General features: G+C 34.6%; 1 protein-coding gene across 2 annotated transcripts in view; it reads right to left on the bottom strand.

Annotated features, from left to right (window-relative positions):
* The window catches only part of ELP4 (elongator acetyltransferase complex subunit 4), a 242907-nt gene that overhangs the window by 139567 nt on the left and 79331 nt on the right, over positions 1–24009 (bottom strand). For both annotated transcript variants that reach the window (XR_014297090.1, XM_082660252.1), the window contains exons 6-7: positions 16276–16360; positions 11575–11763 (exon numbers count right to left, since the gene is read on the bottom strand). Coding sequence is in view for 1 of the 2 variants with exons in the window: in XM_082660252.1 (XP_082516378.1) it covers positions 11575–11763; positions 16276–16360 (274 nt within the window). In the remaining variant the exon portion in view is untranslated. The remainder of the gene's footprint in view (positions 1–11574; positions 11764–16275; positions 16361–24009) is intronic.

Genomic DNA, 24009 nt, shown 5'->3' with positions numbered 1-24009 from the left:
TATTCCCATGGAAATTTACTTGTATTTTAAAATCTTTTATGGGTAACTTCCTAAATCAGAAATTTGTTGCTCACTACTTTATACATGAAACCCTTAAAATGCAACTCGCAGATGTCCAAAAGCTCACACCCTGCCTGGAAAAACGACTGCTAATATCCAAATATCAAACAGAGCATCCAGCTGATGTTTGCGATGCAGTGGTAGGTTAAAGATACTAAAATTTAAAATCAGCTTAGAATAATCCCATATTGAGTATAAAATTATAGCCTGTCATCAGGAACAGGCTGACAGAGCCAGGTCCAGATGGGAGACTGGCTGCGAAAAAGGCTGAGGCAGGTGGGAATATGATGGGAACCTGACGGAAGACAGGACTACTCCCTCTGCTGGCAACGTTCTCACCTGCTTGAATTTTTAACTAATGACTAGCTTTCCTTCAATTATTTAAGATATAACCAACAAATTATGTAAGGTGTTCCTTTTTTAGTTGGCTGTTCTGTGCTTGCACATTTTCAAACTCATGGTATCCTATTTTTTCACCAGATTAATTTCTCAGAGATATAAGGATCCAATGTTTCACCAGGAGGTCCAATTATTCACTTATAATTTAATTGCATCATAAGCATAAACAAATGTAGAATTGCTTTTATAAATATTAGGTCTTTAAAAATTAAAAATGCTTCTGATTTATGTTTGTTGATATACATCTCTTCTGGAAGAAAAAATTTCTTGGGCTACAGACTTCAGAATCTCTTTCTCAGGCTCTGCATAATGTCCCGTAATGAAATAATATAGAAATGAACCATATAAATCAACTATACAGGGAACAAGGAAACAGCATGTCACAGCAAAACAGCATAGATGTACAGCGCCAAACCCATCTGATAATCTAATGATCTGAGTTTACAGATATTATGTACTAATATATAAGAAATTAAGAACTAATGTTTACACAAAAATTTTGTTAAATTTTACAGAAAAATTATTCAATATTTGATTTTCAATGTAAGTTAATAGCTGCAGCAAAAACATTTAGTAAAAATCTGTTCTAAGATTTTGGCCTACAACCAGAAGCTCCCAGAACAGGAGGGATCAGCTTTTTCACCCACTGTTCTCATCTGAATCCTGGCTTAAAAGCTATTCCAGCTCCCAGCTTTCCAGAAGGCTCCATCCCAGGAATCCCTGCCTGCCATTTGGTTTGCTGATTTTAATCTCTCAGGACTTTCTTACAGTGGCTCTACTATGCTGAACTGGCACTTGCTTCTAGAAGTGAGTTATTATTAAACCTGTAGGTCAATTGTGGCACTAAAAACTCTTCGGAAGCTTTCAGCCACTGTGTACAATTTGCTAGTCTAATTAAATATTAATTCTAAGTGTTACATTTTGTGGCTAAGAGCTTTTATTTTCCATCATCAGCCTGGAAGAGAAAGAGGTTACAAAGCTAATTTAATCTCTCTCCCGTCCTCCCCAACATTAAAGATTAACTACATAGGGTGTGAAAACATTATTAGAGAAGCGGGAACTCTTTATATAGTAATAATGATGTAATTAATAGCAAAGGGCTAAAAAATAATGTTAGGATATAATATATGACCTGGTACTTAAACAGCTTTAAATTATAATTCATTACAAGCATGTTTTGTCTCGATATTAAGAAATAAGTATCACCCTTCTTTGAAGACAGTAATCTTTCTTTAAGGGAAGGTATGCATCTAAGTATATAAATAGGAATAATTCAAAATTTGCATTTTCTTATAGGTGTTTTTCAGAAAGCTTGTAACACCCAAGATAAAAAGCTTAGTAATTCTATTTGTAAAATAAATACAAAATTAAGTAAAGTTGTACTTCTTTTCTGTACACAAAAGTGATGTAGTAGAGGAGAGTCTATAATAAAAATAATGTTAAAGATCCTTCCCCTTTTTTTCTTCTATCATGTTCAAGGAGACGAAACACAGAGTCCCTCCCCGATTCTGCTCCCAGAACAGTTGTGTCCATGCCTGGACATTGGGCATTATAAAGACTATGCAGTCCAGCAGCCAAAGATTCCATATGCCCAAACAGATGACTCAATCTCCATACTGTGATGAGACATTTCTCTATTTCTATCATTGATATATTTGAAAATTTTGGCTCTAAATAGTACGTTACCAACCAACACCACTACTAGGAACTATATAGTATGAATTGCCACATGAACCAAAACTTCATAATTTTAGGGAGAGCAAAAAAGTATTTATAGTCAAAATTATTTTTCATTGTATGCCTTATCAAATATGATTTGGTTAGATTATAATAAAAGGTTTCTAAATGACTCTTTTTACTTTTGAAGACACACATGAATCTTACTGACAGTTTTAAATATGCTACCCTTATTTAATATGCATATTTACACTATGACAAAATGGCACATATACTGCTTCTAACGCTCTACGTAGACAGAAACTTATAAGAAATTTGGAGTTTATTTGTGTAAAAACTTTCAAACATCCTGGACCAAGAAAGTAAATTGGAAATATAAGTATAATGCATACAAGCTAAGATTTGATTTAAAAAATTAATCAAACACTAGATTGTGTAATATGAAACAGAAGAAAAAAACACTGGAACTATAAAAATTTATAAATCCAAGCATATAGGAGCAGAGTTGAAACACAGTTCTATTATTTGTTGTTGTAAAGAAAAACAGACTCTGTTTACACCCAACCAGACTTGTATGAAGTTACTAAATTTCCAAAGACTGGAATTTGACAAATATGGTAAAATTAATATGGGTTGAATATGATTCATTTCATTAAAAATAATTATTTATTTTTAAACTTTTAAAAATGTTAATTTTTTGCAATCTATATCAGAGTAGTTGAGAAGGTCTAGAAAAATTAAGGTAGATTCTTAATTGAGAATATGAAAAACTGATACCCAGAATATCCAACTTTATCCTTTAATAATTGATAGTCGTGATCAAGAGATTGAATCTGTAATTTTCAGCCTTAAATATTTGTAACAAACTGTATTTAAAAAGACCATTTCAAATAATAATTCTCCTTAATAAAGTACATTTTAAAAGACCATTTAAGATAGATTAAGTTATAAGGCAGAAGGTGTTGTTATGTTTTCCTATAATGATGCTCATATCAACAATTAGAAAAACAATATTTTCCAGAATTTTATAGTTGTAAACTCATAAGAGTCTGTTGTTCCCTTACCATACAATTATTCTTAGGTCTTCTTTTAAGAATAAAAGATTTCACACTGAGAGAAATTCACAAGGCCACTGGAGTCCACATTTCATAATCCTATATTAGTGGTTAGTTCTATAGCTGTCCATCGCTTGCCTTAGAGTTTAGCTGCTCAAATACTCAGCATGAACACAAAAGTTTATGGATGTGAAGAGGTTTGTTCTGAATTTCTCCACACTGAAACATACTGCATCATTTACTTCAGTGGCTTCGAAGTTTTCATATATTAATATTATAGAGGATTGATTTGAAAATATATCAATTAAAATAACACACTAAAACTTCTTTCAATTTTCAAGAGACATGTAACAAGGGCCTGTCTTCCTGCTTTTCTTCAGAAAATGATTTTTCCTTGGTATAAGGTAACTAATGCTGGTGATAGTTTTCTTCAGTGAGGTAGCTGGAGGCGGGGGGAGGGTGGGGAGGGAAATTCCACAGATAAAATTGTTGGAAAATAGTGGTTTATGATAAAAACTGAATAGGGTTATTACTGACGAAGTGCCAGCGATGACCAATAAAAATGTTATAGGCCAGTTACAAATCTAAAATCTATTCTGAATAAAAGAAAGTTTAAATAGTTTACCAACTAATGTTCTATAAGCACATACATTAAATGCTAGCAATACAAAGAATTATTGTAGAATGAGAAAAAGTTATTTCATATTTTATCATCAAAAATGTCAAGGAAGTTTTCACTCCTGCATTATTATAGTTAAGGAGAAATTTATTGGGTTGTTTATATTTAAAAATTCCTTAAAAGTGTAGATTATGACAGCTTGAATAGATTAGCAATAATAAAAAGTAACTTTTCTGTTTGAAAGGAAAGCTGTGAGAAAGGTATAGAAAAATAACCTTTCCTATTTTAATTACCACTCTAAGTGCTTTAATATTTATTTCCTGACAGTTTCAGGTAAAAGTGTTTTCAATCAATAAAAAATACAAATCGAGAACAACCTGTCACATATTGTGTAAATAAAATGCATAAGCTAGGGGAAATTTATTTTCCTTTCGCCTCACCAATATAATCATAATAAGGCATGAAACTAAGTTTCTATTTCCAAAAAGAATAAATGTTATTGGTCACCATTTTTCTTAAGCAGAACTGTCACTGATAATTGCAAATAAAATTAATTTAAAAGGCACAAAATATTTGTATAATTTGCAAGTGGATGACAAATTTCGCTAATAGTAAGCCAGTTCTCATTTATAAGACCAAAAAACATTAGAGTTTCATATATTGCTAGATATGGAAATCAAACAGTAACCAATTGTAACAGCTTCAAAGTTATCACCGTGTAAAAAAGCTCGTTAAAAAGTTTCGAAGGGTGTACAGACATTTGTGTTTCTAACAGTAAACAGGAAAAAAAGCAGCTGAAATATAACAATCTTTAATATGGAAATTTATACTTAAGATTTTAAAAGTTGAAATAATATTCTCATACTTAAGATAATAGGAAGGAAGAGTTTCAAGGTAGGGTTTTAGTTATTTTTCTATGATGTAACTTTTCCTCTTTCTTTTTCAATCCACTATAATCTTCACTCGACAACAGTTTTGAACAGTTGAGTTGTGAGAATGTGAGCAGCTGCTGTTATTATAACTAAAGGTCTGTCTACTGCTTGAGTCTGAGAGACCACATGTTCGGCTGTCCTCTCATCTTGCCATCCTCACCAATTAACTATTAACATGGAGGGCTGTACACATGCTCTTGGGGGCTCTTTAACAGGCTTCTTGGCGAGTGGAACAACTACACAGCAGGGATCTGGGAACTGAGTAATGCCGGAATATAGGGGAGCCGTCCATAGTTCTGCTCCTTCTAATGACACTTTGCTCCACAGTTCAGCATGTAACAAAGTCTGTATTTAACTTGGCCATTTTCACATACATTTTTAATACAGTGTCTTTGGGCAGATACTAAAACTATATTCTAGCAAGAGAGCAGATGAGTAATAATACTACTTCACAGGGAAAATTGTTTAGGACTATATATGCATACATATTTTAAGACATTCATAATATATTTGATGAATAATTTTAGTGTTTTCAGCAAACAGATATTTAGAATTTATTTTATTCATTTGTTTCAATGTATGCTTGTTATTTCCTGTGCTGTGATGAAAATAATCTCTAACCCAAAGGAAATAAACTATTTCAAGTTCAAAGTTATGAGGCTGAGCAGAAAATAGTTCAAACGTAAACTTAAAAATAATTCTTTTCCACTCTACTTGCAAAAGTCTTATTACAACAATAAGTTAAAGTCAGTTTCGAATCTATGTCATTATTTTCCCTATTCTAACTTTTCCCCCTCTTTGCAATTTCCGTAACTATGTGTTCCTTCTCTACAATGAAATTAAACATGGGAAGCATGCCAAAAGTACAATAAAGGGTAACTAATCATTACTGTACAGGTCTGACAGAATGCTAATAACTAAAGTAAGAACACTGATAGGCTATTTTTTTTTGAACTTCATGCAATCTTTATTTATTTATTTTTAACATCTTTATTGGAGTATAATTGCCTTACAATGGTGTGTTAGTTTCTGCTGTATAACAAAGTGAATCAGCTATACATAAACATATATCCCCATATCTCCTCCCTCTTGTGTCTCCCTCCCATCCTCCCTATCCCAACCCTCTAGGTGGACACAAAGCACCGAGCTGACTTCCCTGTGCTATGTGGTCGCTTCCCACTAGCTATCTATTTTATATTTGGTAGTGTATATATGTCCATGACACTCTCTCACGTCGTCCCAGCTTACACTTCCCCTTCCCCATGTCCTCAAGTCCATTCTCTATGACTGCATCTTTATTCCTGTCCTGCCCCTAGGTTCTTCAGAATCTTTTTTGTTTTTAGATTCCATATATATGTGTTAGTATACGGTCTGTTTTTCTCTTTCTGACTTACTTCACTCTGTATGACAGTCTCTAGGTCCATCCACCTCACTACAAATAACTCAATTTTGTTTCTTTTTATGGCTGAGTAACATTCCATTGTATATATGTGCCATATCTCCTTTATTCATTCATCTGTTGATGGACACTTAGGTTGCTTCCATGTCCTGGCCATTGTAAATAGAGCTGCAATGAACATTGTGGTACATGACTCTTTTTGAATTATGGTTTTCTCAGGGTATATGCCCAGTAGTGGGATTGCTGGGTCATATGGTAGTTCTATTTGTAGTTTTTTAAGGAACCTCCATACTGTTCTCCACAGTGGCTGTATCAATTTACACTCCCACCAACAGTGCAAGAGGGTTCCCTTTTCTCCACACCTTCTCCAGCATTTATTGTTTGTAGATCTTTTGATGATGGCCATTCTGACTGGTATGAGGTGATACCGCACTGTAGTTTTGATTTGCATTTCTCTAATGATTAGTGATGTTGAGCATCCTTTCATGTGTTTGTTGGCAACCTGTATATCTTCTTTGGAGAAATGTCTATTTAGGTTTTCTGCCAATTTTTGGATCGGGTTTTTTTTTGATATTGAGCTGCATGAGCTGCCTGTATATTTTGGAAATTAATCCTTTGTCAGTTGCTTCGTTTGCAAATATTTTTTCCCATTCTGAGGGTTGTGATTGGCTGTTTTTCCCAATCTAAGAGAAATAAATATTTTATATACTTTCAATGTAGTGTTACTTTATATAATATATTCAAATAAAGGTGTCACACTTCTATTATCTATAGATGTTTAATTATATGACAAAATTTCCAAGGATATCAAACTGCATTTCTATTTCCTGTCAGAATCTACTTTACTCTCAAATACCAAGCTCAAGCATCCCAAATACGTACATATACTGATTGTCTGCTCCATCCATTCTATCTTTCATATTTCTGAAGAAACTCCAGGAGGATGGGACCTTGCTTGTCTTGTTCACTACTTTATCCCCATGGATGCCTAGAATAGTACTTGCAATCAATATTTGTTGATTGAATAAATTATTCAATCACCATTTAAACCTTGACTTAGAGTCTTCAGGGAAGGCACTGGTCATAGTCGAGAGGAAGTTGATGTATGATGTTAAAAAGAGTCATGTTACAATAGGTGATGTTACTAAGACTTCAATGGCCATCTGACTTCAGCCAAGGTTCCTAACCTGTCTAAGCTGTGAGAAGATCCTGTCCAACCTGTGAGAAGATCCTGTCCATGTTGTTCATAAAAAGAGGCAGAAAGCTGAAGATTTCTATTACTTCGACAGACTTGTGTACCTTAGTTTTCGTAGCCTGATCTCTGTTCAAATTCTCAGTTTTGGAGGTGTGTTTAAGTAACAATAGTGAAGGTGACAATTGTTGACATATAATGAGTGCCTACCATGTGCCAGCACTGGGTGAGCACATGTTATTGCTAATCCTCTGAAGTTTTACAAATGAAGAAGCTGAGGCTGAGAAAGTTAGGACTTGACTAAGACCAAATAACTAATTGGGTCTATCTCCCTCCAAAGCCCAGGCTCTTTCTATCATTGAATGCTACTTTGTACACAGTCTGCTTCTTGATTTTGACCCTATTTTAGTACTTCCATTGAATAAGCAGCAGAGCATGGTGGTTAAGAGTATGGTACTTGGAAGGGAAACACTTAGATCTAAATCCTGCCACTCAAGTAGCTGTGTGATCTTGGGAAAGTCACTTAAATTTTCTGTCCCTTCTTCCTTATCTATAAAATGGAAATAATGATAGCACCAACAATATAGGATTATTATAAGGATTAAATGAGTTAATATTTGAAAAGATCTTAGGACTGCAACTGGCCTGTAGAAATCACTGTGTAAGTTTTTATTAAACAAACTCACAGTTCCCTGGTTCTGTGTATGCATATGTCTTTGGTTAGCTTTGTAAGCATACTGCTTCCACTTCTTACTCTCTTTTCTTAGCCTAAACATTGTGATTTTCCTTGCCAGTCTTTAAGATTTATTTAGAGTTTTATCCACTATTTATATCATGACTGGTTTAAGCAAACTGTTAAGTTTTACATTTTCTCCTAAGTATTTTCATAAAAAACCAAATATATGGTCAGATGTCATGTTCAAAGAGCAAGGGAATAATTTATTTGTTTTTTCTTATAGCTCCACTGATATTAGGACCAGAAGACTACTATACGATAGCTAGGCAAAATTGTCTAGGGAAGAGACTGTGGTATAAGGTCACCAAAGTCTGACCTTATGTTCTCCTATTTCCATTTCAAAATAGTCTCTTTACTGGTATTTTAAAAAGCAGAATTTAAATTATATCTTTTTCAGTTTTACAAGAATTCAAATATATCTATAAAATACCAAAATTCAAATACTGCTTAATGTTCAGTGGTGTACATAGGATGATTTGAAGTCTTCTGATAGTATTACTGCTCTTCTCTTACACAGAGGCTAGAGGAATCACTGTCACAAACATTCACAATAGGTTTGGAATCTCTTCTCTAAATAATAATGATGATCACTACCAAAATGGCCTTAGAAATTGTTTTCTTTCTTTTCTTTATTGCATAGGCACCTTTGCAATAAATTTTAAAATTACATATATACATATATTTATTTCATAATTATTTTGGTTCTTAAATTTAGGTCTTTGATTCATTCTGAATTAATTTTTGTATATGGTGTGAGGTAAGGGTCCAAACTTCATTCTTTTGCATGTAGCTATCTAGTTGTCCCATGCCATTTGTTGAAAGGTTATTCTTTTCTTATTGAATGGTCTTGGCACCCTTGTTGACCATAGATGTATGGGTTTATTTCTAGACTGTCAATTCTATTCCATTGTTTTATATGTCTATTCTTATTCGAGTACTCAAGTACTCCCTGGAGACCTCCAAATTTCAATTACATCTGCTATATTTCTGTTAATGTAATTAAATGTAAAGTTCTCACAGACCTTTGGAGTGTCACCAAGCATAGTCCTTGTTTCTCTGATTTGCTTGAATATGTTATTTAAGTTCAGACCCCAGTTGTGAAACAGGGATAATGCTTAACGTATCCAAGGACAGGAGCTTAATTCAGATGAACCCTTCAAGTCCTTTCTATTTAGCTCTAAGGTTAAAGATTTGAGATTTACTAGCTTTGAAAGAATGAGTTCCAGAATACAAATCTGTTAGATATTGTAGTAGAACTTTCCCATAATATGGTTCTAGAATCTGATTTTCTGGGTTCAAATTATGGTTTCTCAAGTATTTAACCTTGATCTAATTTCTGAATTTCTCTATACCTCAGTTTCCTTATATGTAAAATGGAGATAACAGCATTTACATAAAAATTCTATAAGAATTGTTAGGTCCTGACCTAGTGTTTTTTATTTGCTAGTTGCTCTCATTATTGTTATAATTGCTACTTCTTAGAGAAGTAAAACAAAGCTCAAAACTTCTCTGCTATAATCATTCCAGATCAAAGTGTTTTAGTATGTACATTAGAAAAAATGACTTCAGTGATTTAGTACTTTGACTTTCACATTCCATTCATTGCAGCAGGTATTTCAGTTATATTATTTCTAGTATCATGTTATAGTGTATGTATACATATATACATACATACTGTGGAAACAGTCCCAAACTTGCCCCTTGAACACTCTTAAGAAAAGAACTTGTTTGAACCAATGAGAAAATCTTACAAAGACCCCTCTTTCTCTGGGGAGGCTGGCCTCTTTTTATGAGAGTGTAACTTCAGGAGAAATATATATAGAAATCAGGAGGGAAGATGGGGACTAGTCCTATTCAGATCAGCTTTTTTTTCAATTTTTTTTTACTGTGGTAAAGTACATATAGTGTAAAGTTTACCATTTTAACCATTTAAAAAAATAATAAATTTATTTATTTATTTATTTATGTTTGGCTGCATTGGGTCTTCATTGCTGCACATAAGCTTTCTCTAGTTGTGGCGAGCGGGAGCTACTCTTCATTGTGGCGGCTTCTCCTGTTGCAGAGCATGGGCTCTGGGCCCGCGGGCCTCAGTAGTTGTGGCATGCAGGCTCAGTAGTTATGGCACACGGGCTGTAGAGTGCAGGCTCAGTAGTTGTGGTGCATGGGCTTAGTTGCTCTGCGGCATGTGGGATCTTCCTGGCCCAGGGCTCAAACCCATGTCCCCTGCATTGGCAGGTGGATTCTTAATCACTGTGCCACCAGGGAAGCCCTTAACCATTTTTAAGTGTACAGTTCAGTGGTATTAAACACATTCATAGGGCTTCCCTGGTGGCGCAGTGGTTGAGAGTCCGCCTGCCGATGCAGGGGACACGGGTTCGTGCCCTGGTCCGGGAAGATCCCATATGCCATGGAGCGGCTAGGCCCGTGAGCCATGGCCGCTGAGCCTGCGCGTCTGGAGCCTGTGCTCCGCAACGGGAGAGGCCACAACAGTGAGAGGCCCGCGTACTGCAAAAAACAAACAAACAAAAAAACCCACACATTCATAATGTTGTGCTACCATCACCACCAGCCATCTCCAGAACTCTTTGCACCTTATAAAACTGAAACTCCATACCCATTAAAATAATAACTCTCATTCTCTCCCACCCCCAGCACCCGGCAACTACCATTCTATTTTCTGTCTCCGACTACTCCAAGTATGTCATATAACTGGATTCACAGTATTTGTCTTTCAGTGATTCACTTATTTCACTGAGCCTAATGTTCTCAAGATTTATCCCTGTTGTAGCACATGTGAAGACTTCCTTCCTTCCTTTTTTTTTTTTTTTTTTGCGGTATGCGGGCCTCTCACTGTTGTGGCCTCTCCCGTTGCAGAGCACAGGCTCTGGACGCACAGGCTCAGCGGCCATGGCTCACGGGCCCAGCCGCTCCGTGGCATGTGGGATCTTCCCAGACCGGGGCACGAACCCGTGTCCCTTGCATCGGCAGGCGGGCTCTCAACCACTGCGCCACTAGGGAAGCCCCTTCCTTCCTTTTTAAGGCTGAATAATATCCTGTTGTGTGGATATGCCACACTTTGCTTATCTATTCATCTGTCAGTGGACAGTCAGGTTGCTTCTACATGTTAGCTGTTGTGAGTAATGCTGCTATACATGGGTGTAAAATTATCTCTTCAAGATCTATATTCAGATCAGCTTTAAGATCAACGACAAGATATGACAGCAAAATCAACCTCATGTCACAATGATACTAGCAAGTTCACAATAAATCAAATAAAAAAATTAGTGAAGATGAAATTACCACATACTCACTGTATATTAAAAGCACAAGTACTAGAGAACTGAATAATCTAAAAGACATCTTGCTGCTCCGGCATTTCAAGCATCTGAAGTCTCTTTTATCCAAATGGCACATGAAAATAATTTACCGGATTCATAAAGCACTTATAAACTGCTCTTCACTATAAACCACGAGTTAGGAGAAAATAGTTTTGGAAGGTTCTCACCTGGATAAGGTGTGTTGGCACTGTGATGATACAGGCTGAAAGAGAGCTTCGCAGGAGACCACGGAGCATATAGAGGAACTTTGTAAGACTGTGATTGCTGTCACAGTTTTCTGTCCAGCAAATGTCATCTCCCCACAAAGGTGAACCAAGATTCTGGATTCCTATTCTTAAAATGTTTTTCTGTTTTTTCTAAGGGAAAGTGAGAGGGAGGTAAACACATTAAGTTTTTTTAAACAATAGGATACCTACCTCTTTTACTTTCATCTGCCGGTTCTTATTTTTATTCGAAACAGATCAGGGAGATAATGTCAACAGACGTAGTAAAAAGTTTTATGTATTATCAATAATAAGGCAATATAAAGGAAACCTTTTAGATTACAAGATTATAAAAAAATAGCAGAACTGTTGTTTTGTTTTTTCTTTTGGAAAATTTGAAGAGTATCACAAGCCTCAAGCTTTTGTTTCTAAATCTTAACGGTGACTAAGAATTATGTTTGAGGCAATTAAAGTAATACATAACAAATCATAGGTAATAATAAAGAGAATCTAAACTAGAATGCTTACAAACCATTCTTACAAAACTGTAAGTCTTTCAATAAACTACAGAGTGCTCACTATTTCTCAGATAAATTCTATCATGTCCACTGCCTACTATTTTGTTTGAAAGAAGTTTAAAAATGTGTTTTTGGGGGTTTAGCATTTTACACTTGCCTCTATTTTTTCTTCTTGAAGCTATTTTTTATGATAATAATTTGACACTTTTATTAAAACTTAACAGGTGAATGTTTGGAACTTGATCCCACTGACATTAAGGTCATAATAATAGTGAATGATATTTCTTGGGAAAAGAGTATTGAAAAACCATTAAATAAAACCTAAAATGATTGTCAATAAATGTTTACCAGCAGATGTGTTTATAATAAATTCTACTGTTTGGGTTATTCTAACTGAACAAATGTTTTGCAAATGCTTTCCTTAGCAATTCAGCAAAATTTCCAGGCAAAGGAAGGAGCTCTTAGCAAAACCTGGCACATGTAAATAACTGGAAAATCATTATTACAATTCTAACGGGGAAAATAAGACTATTCTCCCAAAGCAAAGATTTGGAACATGCCACTTTAGATGTGATTTCTGATGAAACAAGATCCTAAAATATATATATCACTTGCTGTTGCTACAAAATACCACTAATAAAATTTATTAGCCAACTAGTTATTGCCCAATACTATATATATATATACACACACACACACACACACACAATATATATAATATCTCCCTGATATTAGACACACAAGTGATTTTTTGTATTCCTTTTCAAGTAGAATTTATTGACAAAAGAAAGCAGGGAAAATGAATAAAACGTTGAAATGTTAGAAGAGGAAAGACTACGGGGACAATAGTAAGATGGGTAAGATACAGACTTAAAGTCTGCGTTGTGCAACTAAGTAGTAGATGTATGATTTTGGGTAAAACAAGTAATTACTTAGGCCTTAGTTTTCTCATTTCTAAAATTAAAAGGATAGAATAGAACATTGCTGTATGAGACCACATAATTCTTCAAATATATAAAGTGACACAAAGGCCTGGATAAAACTGCGAGAATGAGATTTTAAAAAGAGGAATTTAGTCTAAGCACATTTGAGAAAAACTTTCTGACTTCTAGGGCCTAAAGCACAAAGACAATAATATCAAGGCAGTTGGTCCAATTTTCTTTTCTGGTTGCCTTGAGGTTATGATGACAAGCACCTAAGATACCATATGTGGTGATCCTCAACAGTCCATAAAAATTATTTTCTTTTTATTTCTGCATTACTTGAATAAAATGAAGTAATATGATGTACCATGGTATATGTTAGAAGTATAAATAAATTTCCAATGAGTTCCTATATCTGTGAAATATGATAGGTTATTCATTTTTATGTATTACTTAGAAACTCAGAATTTAAACAAAATGGCAAGATTAAGGTTCATTTTTCTCATCCTTAAACTTGTTATCTTATGAATTGTAGCTTAAGTTAGATTCCTAACAGAAAGAGCAACTTGGAAAAAAAAGAGAGAAAATTCCCCCCAGCCCCAAATCTAGATATTAGAATGAAATCTGATGGTAAAAGGAGAGCAGCCTCATATTGTTTACCTTGTCAACACTTCAGAAACTAAAGGTCAGCTGTATTTTAACCCACAGTCACCATTACCTACTACTGCTGTATCAAAAAGTTTACCCAAGTTCATAACAAAAATGCTGTCAGATGCAGAATCAGGAGAACCACAGTTTAGTGACTTTGACAGTTACACTGATATACACACATAGAAAAAATGAAAATATTAAAAGCCAGAGAATGAATGAGTGATAAGATATTTAAGTGAAGTATGTACACAGCACATTAGAACATAATTGAGCATAATACTTCAACCCAGGGAATACATTTATATTTTAAAAAATATGACAGTATTGTAAAAACAAAGGCTGAGTTACAAATTTCCTGTGTTGTTTGGGACGTATAATTCCTTGCTACACCATATAATAATGGGGCATACTGTAAGGCATAATAAAATTAAAAAAATAAATGTTTGCTGACAGCTGAACAATAAATATATTCCTATGAGAAGATCTAAAATATTTAATCTGGTACTCTAAGTAAAATCAATGTTCAAATTTCATTTATTGTATTACTTCTTAGATATCTGAAAATCAAAAATTAAAAATAAAATTATGACAGCGATTTGTAAATGTTTCCACTCCAAGTATCTTTATGGATGAGCTACAATACTTTACTTACCTCTGTTATTAATTATATGGTAGTATATAATATTCTGTTCCTTAGAGTCTATTTCTATTTGTTGCCTCCAACTAGTTTATTTCAAAATGTAGTGATAGAGAAAGTAAGATGAAAATATCCTTTTAAAAAGTAGGATTTATTTCAGTGTCAGAATATTATTTTGACCCGGGAATAATATTTTTTGAAGTAGTGCCTGATAGATGCATTTCTGTGGCTTCTGGAAGTAATCTAAAGTTTCTGAGGCAGATTTATAGACTAGGTAATTTAGCAAATGATGCAATCCATAATTTAAAAATATGGGAATTCATTAACTATATTTTAGTTCTAATAAAATTGGAAATATATATTTATAATAACTTATTGGTATATTTAATTTAATTAAAAATTTGTTTTTAGCATTCCTGGTACTCACCATAAAAACGTCTGTCTTAACCCTGTTTAATCTTTATGAAGGTCAAAAGTTACAGAACCTCTGGTTCAGAGACCCAAACCAGTTTGTTGTCTATCAATGTTCATGAAATAAAATATTGTTTACTGAAAACAGTGTTGATTCATAGTCAAATAAACAAGAAAACAAACCTTTCATTCTATTCCAATAATAGCTTTTTAAGGGTTCTTCGAATGTGTGTGTGTGTATACATATCCATATATGTAAGTATAAGGGTATCTCTTTGTTACTGCCTTTGCTTTTTTGCATTCTATAAAATTTCTTGCTCTTAGAAGATGTGTCATCATTCTACAAGAGCAGCAGCTCTGCACACTGTACCACAGGAACTGTTATGACATGCCTGTTTCCATAGTTACCAGAGCAAGTGGGGAGAGGTGTCTGTCAGGGACCAATTACCTCTCCAGACGGGCACTGCCACCAAAGAGAAGACATGGTACCCATAAATCTTAGCTAGGACCAAAAATGGAACAACAATGAGCAAAATAAAACTGTACTAAATACCAAGGGCCATCACAAAAACTGTAACATATATGAAAAACCATCTATAAATGAATGTCTGTGCTTTGCCATACACACATAAGTATTTTCAACCTGCTATTAAACTGATGACTGAAAGAAATTTTAAAAGTATTTATTTTGCTATGGACAAAATGTTAAATATAGCAATAAAGCTTATAAGAATATTTAAAAATCTATGATATAAATTAAGAGCAAATGTAGTTGATAATGCTGAAAATAAGACTTTTGGCTTTTTTGTCTTCTTCAGTAAAAATAATGGTGCTCTGGAAATAATTCTGCTAAAATAATATAAATGAAATGCAAAACTTTTAGCAGCAATAGCAATTAAAATCACTGAGGAAGAATTGTGAAAGGCATGATATCTAGAAATAAAATTTCCCTCATTTTGTTTAAGTTAAACTAACCGGAACATTTTTAATAGTAGGAATCCAGAGGAAGTTTTTAAAAATAGAGCTACAGAGAAATAGTTAACTTATAAAATGTTTTAATGTAGCAAATAAAAATGCATCTTTTATTCAATGAGACAACTCAAAGCATAATATAATAAATAAAATCTTGAAATAATTAATTCTTACGCATAAGATAATTTAACATTAAGGCCTAAATGACAGAAATATAAAAAATTTCAATAGAAGAGTACAAGTCTTGCAGATTTAACAGTAATTTTCAAACTGTGGTATTTATTAACTCCAGGTACTACAAATACATATTTAAAAATAATGTTGACAATGTATGTGAACATCTTATGGGCATCCACTGAGAACTTAGCTAAAATTCTAAATATACATTTACAGTCAAACTAAGGCTGCCCATGCTCTGCTTATTTACATCCTCTGTGCTTAGAAACAGCTTGTTCGCTGTTGATTATTCTAAGACCTACTGGGTCTACCCCTAGAGAGTTTAAAAACAGCATTACATACATGATTATAAAAAGGCTTTGAAGGTACTCAATACCTGGGGATTGGATCCATCAAATCCTTCCTCATAAATGACGTTCTGGATAAACTGCAGCAGCTTTATGTAGCCATGGTTCAAAGAACTGTTGATAAGAAGTGGGTCAAATGCATAAATGAGCTTATTACACAGGAAATACAAACTGTAAGCTAAAACTTTAAATAAATAATTAAAAGATATACATTTATGAGACTATACTTAAATATAAGACAAAACAGTATAAGGCATTCTAAAACAAAAAGTCAGTACATCCATGGAATAAGTTGCAATGCCCTATATTAACTAGCTCAATGTTCTTGACATCATGGGAAGATAAAAATCTGTGGAGACTGAGATGACTTAATTATGTCAGGCTTAGTTACCTCCAAGAAAATTAATGATTTAATGAAGCAACCTAAAAGATGAAGCCACTATAGCTTTTCTGGAGTAATCATAGATAATTAACACATAGTTAATGAACTGCTATGCCAAGTACACCTGAATCAATGTCCTGATCACTTGAGCTCATCTTCCATCAAAGTTTTAATATTCTTAGAACAAATCGTTAATAATAATATTAATTCAAAAACAACTTTTTAAGGAAAATGAAGACAAGTGAATATAAGTTCCACTTCTGTCTGTAAAAAAAAGACAATAAGACAAATGTATGAATTTAAGAAGATAAACTGTTTCCCACATGAACATTAGCATTAATGTTACTATTTCAAAATATTTTACAAGTGCTATGAAACATAACAAAAATTTAGTAAGAGTGAAGAAAATCTGCTTTAACATTAACTGAATTTAAGATTCTTCATAATGGACAACCTGTGTGCTATATCTGAACATTAAATGTCATGATAACAAAATTCTGGAAAATTGCAATTTCATCGAAATTGAAGTGGCTAATACTGTAAAAGCTGCAGATGATTTTAAAAATACAAAAGTATTGGGACTTCCCTGGTGGCGTAATGCTTAAGGATCTGCCTGTCAATGCAGGGGACACAGGTTTGAGCCCTGGTCCGGGAAGATCCCACATGTTGCGGAGCAACTAAGCCTGTGTGCCACAACTACTGAGCCTGCGCTCTAGAGCCCTCGAGCCACAAATAAGCCCTCGTGCCACAGCTCTTTTTTTTTTTTTTTTTGCGGTACGCGGGTCTCTCACTGTTGTGGCCTCTCCCATTGCGGAGCACAGGCTCCGGACGCGCAGGCTCAGCGGCCATGGCTCACGGGCGCAGCCGCTCCGCGGCATGTGGGATCTTCCCGGACTGGGGCACGAACCCGTGTCCCCTGAATCGGCAGGCGGACTCTCAACCACTGCGCCACCAGGGAAGCCCCTGCCACAACTCTTGAAGCCTGCACGCCTAGAGCCCATGCTCTGCAACAAGAGAGGCCACCACAATGAGAAGCCTGCACATCGCAACGAAGAGTAACCCCCGCTCGCTGCGACTAGAGAGTGCCCAAGTGCAGCAATGAAGACCCAACACAGCCAAAAATAAATAAATAAATTTATAAAAAAGAAAAAAATACAAAAGTATTTGCTTTACTGTGATCCTAAGTAAAGTGATCATATAGGCAGAAGTACCTGACATAAAGAAAAAAGGAAATATAATTTGAAGCATTCAGGTAACATTAAAGAATGTAAGTTAGGAAATGTAGCAAACTGCTTAAATTAATGTGTGCAAATCAATGGCAAGTGGTTCAGCAAAAAATATATGCACATCTCTGTAAACATTTTATAGAACAGTCACATCCAGCCCAAAAGTACCTCTCTAACAACAACGGAAAAAGAAAACCAAGAGAAAAGAATGGTGTTCTGGGGGCTTCCCTGGTGGCGCAGTGGTTGAGAGTGCACCTGCCGATGCAGCGGACACGGGTTCGTGCCCCGGTCCGGGAAGATCCTACATGCCACAGAGCGGCTGGGCCCATGAGCCACGGCCGCTGAGCCTGCGTGTCCGGAGCCTGTGCTCCGCAACGGGAGAGGTCACAACAGTGAGAGGCCCGCGTACTGCAAAAAAAAAAAAAAAAAAAGAATGGTGTTCTGTGCAAAACAAGTATTATTCCAATTGAAGGATTTGGCAGTACAGTTATTTCTCATATGCTTATTTCTCCATTTTCAATAAAAATACAATGGATTTCATGACATTTTTCTACTTTTGTGATGAAATGTGTCTATAAACAATGATATTCTGTAAGGACAATGATGTGACTATTTCACATCTTAACACGTATTTGTCCTGGCTAGCTCAACTTACAGAACACAGCGTTGCTGTTTGAACACAGCAGATTCAATCCCTATCTGGGTCAGTTAGCTTTGCACAGGGGCTAAAATCTGCTCCAAGGTCCCAGATTATGAAATGAATTCCAGCCAACCATTTGACGAATGTCATATGGGTTAAAGGAGGGTGGATCAAAAACATATCCAGTGTATCCTAATCCACCAATAATGAATCTACCTAAGACCGTTATTATTTCATATGTTCAAAAAGTTTCTTAAGCATTTTTCCCTCTGCCCCTCAACTGTTCACTAATAAAATCTGCCTTAAGTATTTGGTAGTAAATTTGCTATCTAAAGGCATACTACTAAATACCACATACATAAATTACTTCTTAGCTTTTTAGTTGCCACCATTTATCCATTTCATCTTTTCACAGCCTGTTAAGATAACTATAGTAGGTCTAAGATTCTCTTCAATGGTTTGGGGGCAGTTGTTCTCTTGATATGAGAACAAAAACAAGACAAAAGCGAAATACGTCTTAGTCTCTTTCCTATTTCACATTGACATAAACAACCCAATCACTAACAGTGATTAGAACTTTATAATAAAGTAAATTTTCCGATCTAGTTAGATTTCTAGGAAAATGAACACTTTGATGACAAAATAAATGGGGAAAAAAATCAATATTTATGTATATTGAGAATATTCATTTTTGGATACATGGGATTAGAACTTTTAAAACTGAACTAGTTTATATGGTATTAATATTAAAATACTAAGTATTGTTAACCTCCATGAGATAAATTTCCTTGTCAACAATATTTATAGTAATATATTTTTTTTGCTGAAAATAAGTATCTTGTCACCTAAATTTTTTTTTATTAAACCCCTTTAATTTTGAGAATGTTGCCTTTTTGTTTGTTCAGCAGTCCAGTAACTCATAAAACAGGAGTTGTCAAGAAGGAAACCCAGTTACAAATATGACTCTGGCTTCCTTATTAATGTTTTCAAACATTTCACAAAGGTTAGGTTATCATAGTGTTTACAACATATCTCAAAGGCAGTACATTTCAAATCACATATTTTATTTTGCCCGATTTTCATAATTTTCAACAACTTTCATAGTAAAGTTATCTATCTTGAAATTCTAAAATGTCATTAAAACTATAAGAGTACAAAGAATATAAAAAAAATTATTAGAATTTTAATTTTTACCTTTAAAATATTAAGCATTTAAAACCTTCTTTAGTTAAAAAAAATAAAATTGACCATATGCATTATTATTCATGTATCTGCTATTATATTACCATGTTGTTTGACAGGAATGAATTTCGTTATATTAATATACAAATATGGATAAAAGGGATCCAATCACCCAATGTAAACCTATATTCTGATGACCAAGTTTAAGATGTTTTAAAAAGTTGACAGAAAAAATGAGACTTTCGTGCCTATCAATATCCCTCCTCCCCTGATTTTCAGTAAGAGGTCTAATGGATATCTGCAACAGAGAATTTTAATTTATATCAACAAATGGCATTGGTTTTCCTGTGAAAGGTAATTCTGTCATTCAGTCTCATTAAGAAAGATAAAAAACATTACTCTAAGAAAAAGAATCAGATGTATACCTAGAAAAGAAATCAAGTAGATAATGAATAACAGATAATTTACCTTGCAGTTTCTCAGTGAACAAAGGAATACTTATAAAAGTATCAGTGTGATCAAAGAATAAATTTAACAACAACAAAAAAACTTAGGTAACAGGAGATAAGATTTCATTTGTGAAAAAGTAAATTAAAAAAATAAAATTAGTATATGTGAAATTAACTAGTTGATAAGTGAAAAGTTAACTCATAGAAAATAAGCTCTTGGATTTGTTTCTGATTGTAATTATATCAACTGGCAAAGTGTCTGGCACATAATAAATACTCAAAATCTTTTGCATCACTGTCACAACATTTGATCATTACGGTAACTTTGTGAGGTAAGTATAGCCATTATCTTCATTTCATGGTTGAGAAAATTAAGACCCATCAGGGGCAAGTGATTTGGCCACGGCTATACAACAATTAAGTAACAGAAGTGGCACTTAAAATTCAAGTTTTCTAAAATTTTGAGTTAAGTTCTTTTGGTTAAACTAGAGTGAGATCCACAGTGAGATCCAAATTCAATGAAAAGTCTGTGGGTTGAAATACACTCATGTCACTCAGATGAGGTTTGAACATGGCTGCATTCAATTAAGTCAAAGTATTCAGGTGTACAGTCTTAAGGAGGTATTTCTCTTTTAGTTGCACTGGTGAGAACTTCACCAATAGGTCTCACTAGTATTAACTTGGTGTATGGTTTATTAAGAAAATTCAATATTGAAAAGCATAAATTTACAAGTATACAAACTAGATACCCGTATAGCACAGTGGAAAGTATGCTTAAGATCTCGGTTCTGGTTCTATCTGTTCCAACAACTAGTGTAGCAAAATGTGTGATGTGAGGCAAATTCTTTACTTTTTCTGTTCTGGGCTTCAAATTTTTCTCATCTGTAAACCGAAGGAGCTACACTAGATAATCTCTGTTGTCCATTCTGACTTAAAATTATATGATTCAAGGATGATTTTTCTTTTCTTTTAAGAATGACTTTTCTCATTAAAATGATTCATTGCTGGGTTTTTAAAAATAAGAATTTCTGGGCTTCCCTGGTGGCGCAGTGGTTGAGAGTCCCCCTGCTGATGCAGGGGACACGGGTTCGTGCCCCGGTCCAGGAAGATCCCACATGTCGCGGAGCGGCTGGGCCCGTGAGCCATGGCCGCTGAGCCTGCGCGTCCGGAGCCTGTGCTCCGCAATGGGAGAGGACACAACGGTGAGAGGCCCGTGTACCGCAAAAAAAAAAAAAAGAATTTCTGGTGCATTTAAGTATTGATTTAACTACTTGTTAGGAAGAGAAACTGTTATCACTACCAATTATGATTAATTTAAAGATAAAGGATTTTTGACATTATGCAAATCACTGAGAAAATATGATTTGTATTACTAAAAATCTATTTACACAGATATTTCAGGTATTCATCTATAACGAAGAGTGAGACATACTTATAAGGCAGTAGGCACAATATCAAATGTTTCAACTAACTAAAACAGTTTGCTGAGCTAAAGTTATATTAGCATATAATTTGCATGTGACTACAAAGACTGTGAAGTCTATTCACAAGTAATTTTCAAGTTAAAAATTCCATTATTATTACACTGAACGATGTCATTTATTGATTTTTCTTTTCTGATGCTTTTCGCCTGACAACACTGGATTTGATTCTCTTCGCTATGGATACTCAACCAAGAGAAGAATATACAGAGATGTAATATTAAGGGCACAAAAGAGGGCTATGACCAGCACAAACCTCTGGAACACAGCTGGGAAAGTACTAAGATCATGAAGATGGAAGAATTGCATACATCCATGAAACAATCCACTGTCTGACAGGGACACTGTTGACAGTGGTTATGATCTTTCATGAAAAATAATTCAGTTCAATTACTCTAATTTCCTTTAATTATTGATATAAAAAAGTCACTAAATTTTGTCTCCTACTACCCATCATTATTGCTGTCATCTCTCCAACTCTGGGTCATTACTCATCTTTCAAACACCCTGGCCTTTCAGTTTCTTGACCTCCTCTCTTCCAATGATCTTGTCTCCATTCTACCTACAATGCTCATTCCCATGGTCATACCTTAGATCTTGTCATCATCAATAACTGCTATCCTTGTATAATCTCAATTCATATACTCCCTCCCCACAACCACCACTTTCTGTCTTTTCACTCAGAGTCCCATTTAACCAGAATAGTAGTTTTGCTGAGCAAGTGAGACAAAGCCAGAGAAGGACATGGAAGTGAAGATAAAAAAACTGACCATGGATCAAGATGGTTAATTAGCTGAAAGAGTGTATCAAGGCAGGTGATAGATGATAGGCAATGGTACAGAGGTCTCGGTAAAGTCAAATGCTCGCATAGAGGCTCCGGCATAGCTTATTTATTTTACACATAGCAGTCTGTACTTCTTAATCCCCTATCCCTATCCTGCTCCTCCACCCTTCCCTCTCCTGACTACTAACCACTAGTTTGTTCTCTATATCTGTGAGTCTCTTGCTGTTTTGTTATATTCATTCATTTGTTTTATTTTTTAGATTCTATGCATAAGTGATAACATATATTTGTCTTTCTCTGACTTATTTCACTAAGCATAATACTCTCCAGCTCCATACATGATGTTGCAAATGGCAAAATTTCATTCTTTTTTTAATGACTAATAGTCCATTGTATATGTATATCACATCTCCTTTATCCATTCATCTGTTAATGGATGCTTAGGTTGCTTTCATACCTTGGTTACTGTAAATAATCCTGCTATGAAGACTGGGGTGCATGTATCTCTTTGAATTAGTGTTTTCACTTATTAAGTTTTTTAAAACACTTTCAGGAGTGAGCTAAGTAATGTGAAAGGCAAAAGGAACATGGCCACAGTTCATGCGTGGGCCTCTATTTAAGGAGGAATTGAACTCCAAATGAGTTTTTCTCAAAGTAAAGAATGGAATAGGGAAAAGAGAGCTGACTGTCCAGATTGAAAATATTTGCTCAAGTAGTTATATTTTTTTCCCAAAGGAGAAATAATTTTACTGATTCCTATAAATTGTATGATGGCAACAACGATAATGTACATTCTCACTTTTGATATACTTTCCTAGAATTGTTTTAACAATGTACACTTGTACAATTAGCACGAGTGACATGTGTTTCTTCACACTATCTTTAACACAAGGTATTATCATTTCAAATATCTGACAGATGAAAAATGGTATCTCTTTGGTTTTTGTTTACACTTCTTTGATTATTAGTTAGCTTTATTAGCTATTTCTATATCTTCTTTTGAGAACAGCATGTTGATATCTTTTGCCCATTTTGCATTAGGGCACTCAACTTGTTTTTACTAATTTAAAAATGGTCTTAATCAAATCTTCAGACCCCATTCAAGTTTTGTCACTTGTCCTAGTATCATCCTTTATTGCAAAAGGACTGAATTCAGAATCATATGCTGCACCCAAGTTGTCTCTTCAGTCTCCTTCAATCTGGAAATTCCTTAGATTTTTCTTGACTTTTATGGTCTTGACACTTTTGAGGATTACAGGCCAGCTATTTGGTAGAATGTTCCCAATTTGGGTTTGTCTGAGGTTTCCTTATGATTAGATTTAAATTATGAGTAGTTGGTAGGAATATCGCAGAAGTGTTGCTGAGTTCTTCTCATTGCATGCTATCAGGTGATACATAATTTCAATTTGCCCCATTACTGGTGATGTTAATTTGATTAAGGTGATCTCTGCCAGGCTTCTCCACCATAAAACTATACTTTCCCCTTTGCAGTAGTCAATATTTTGTGGGGAGGTACTTTGAGGCTATGTAAATACTTGTTCCTTAATAACTCACTCATTCATTCATTTATTTGTGTCTGTAAGTATTCATGGCTTCCTGTTTTATTAAATGGGTTACAA

This window comes from Grampus griseus (assembly GCF_964374135.1).
Source record: "Grampus griseus genome assembly, chromosome: 8".
In the NCBI taxonomy this organism is placed as follows: domain Eukaryota; kingdom Metazoa; phylum Chordata; class Mammalia; order Artiodactyla; family Delphinidae; genus Grampus; species Grampus griseus.
Note: the sequence above shows the minus strand (reverse complement) of the source record. Positions and strands in the feature narration are given on the sequence as shown.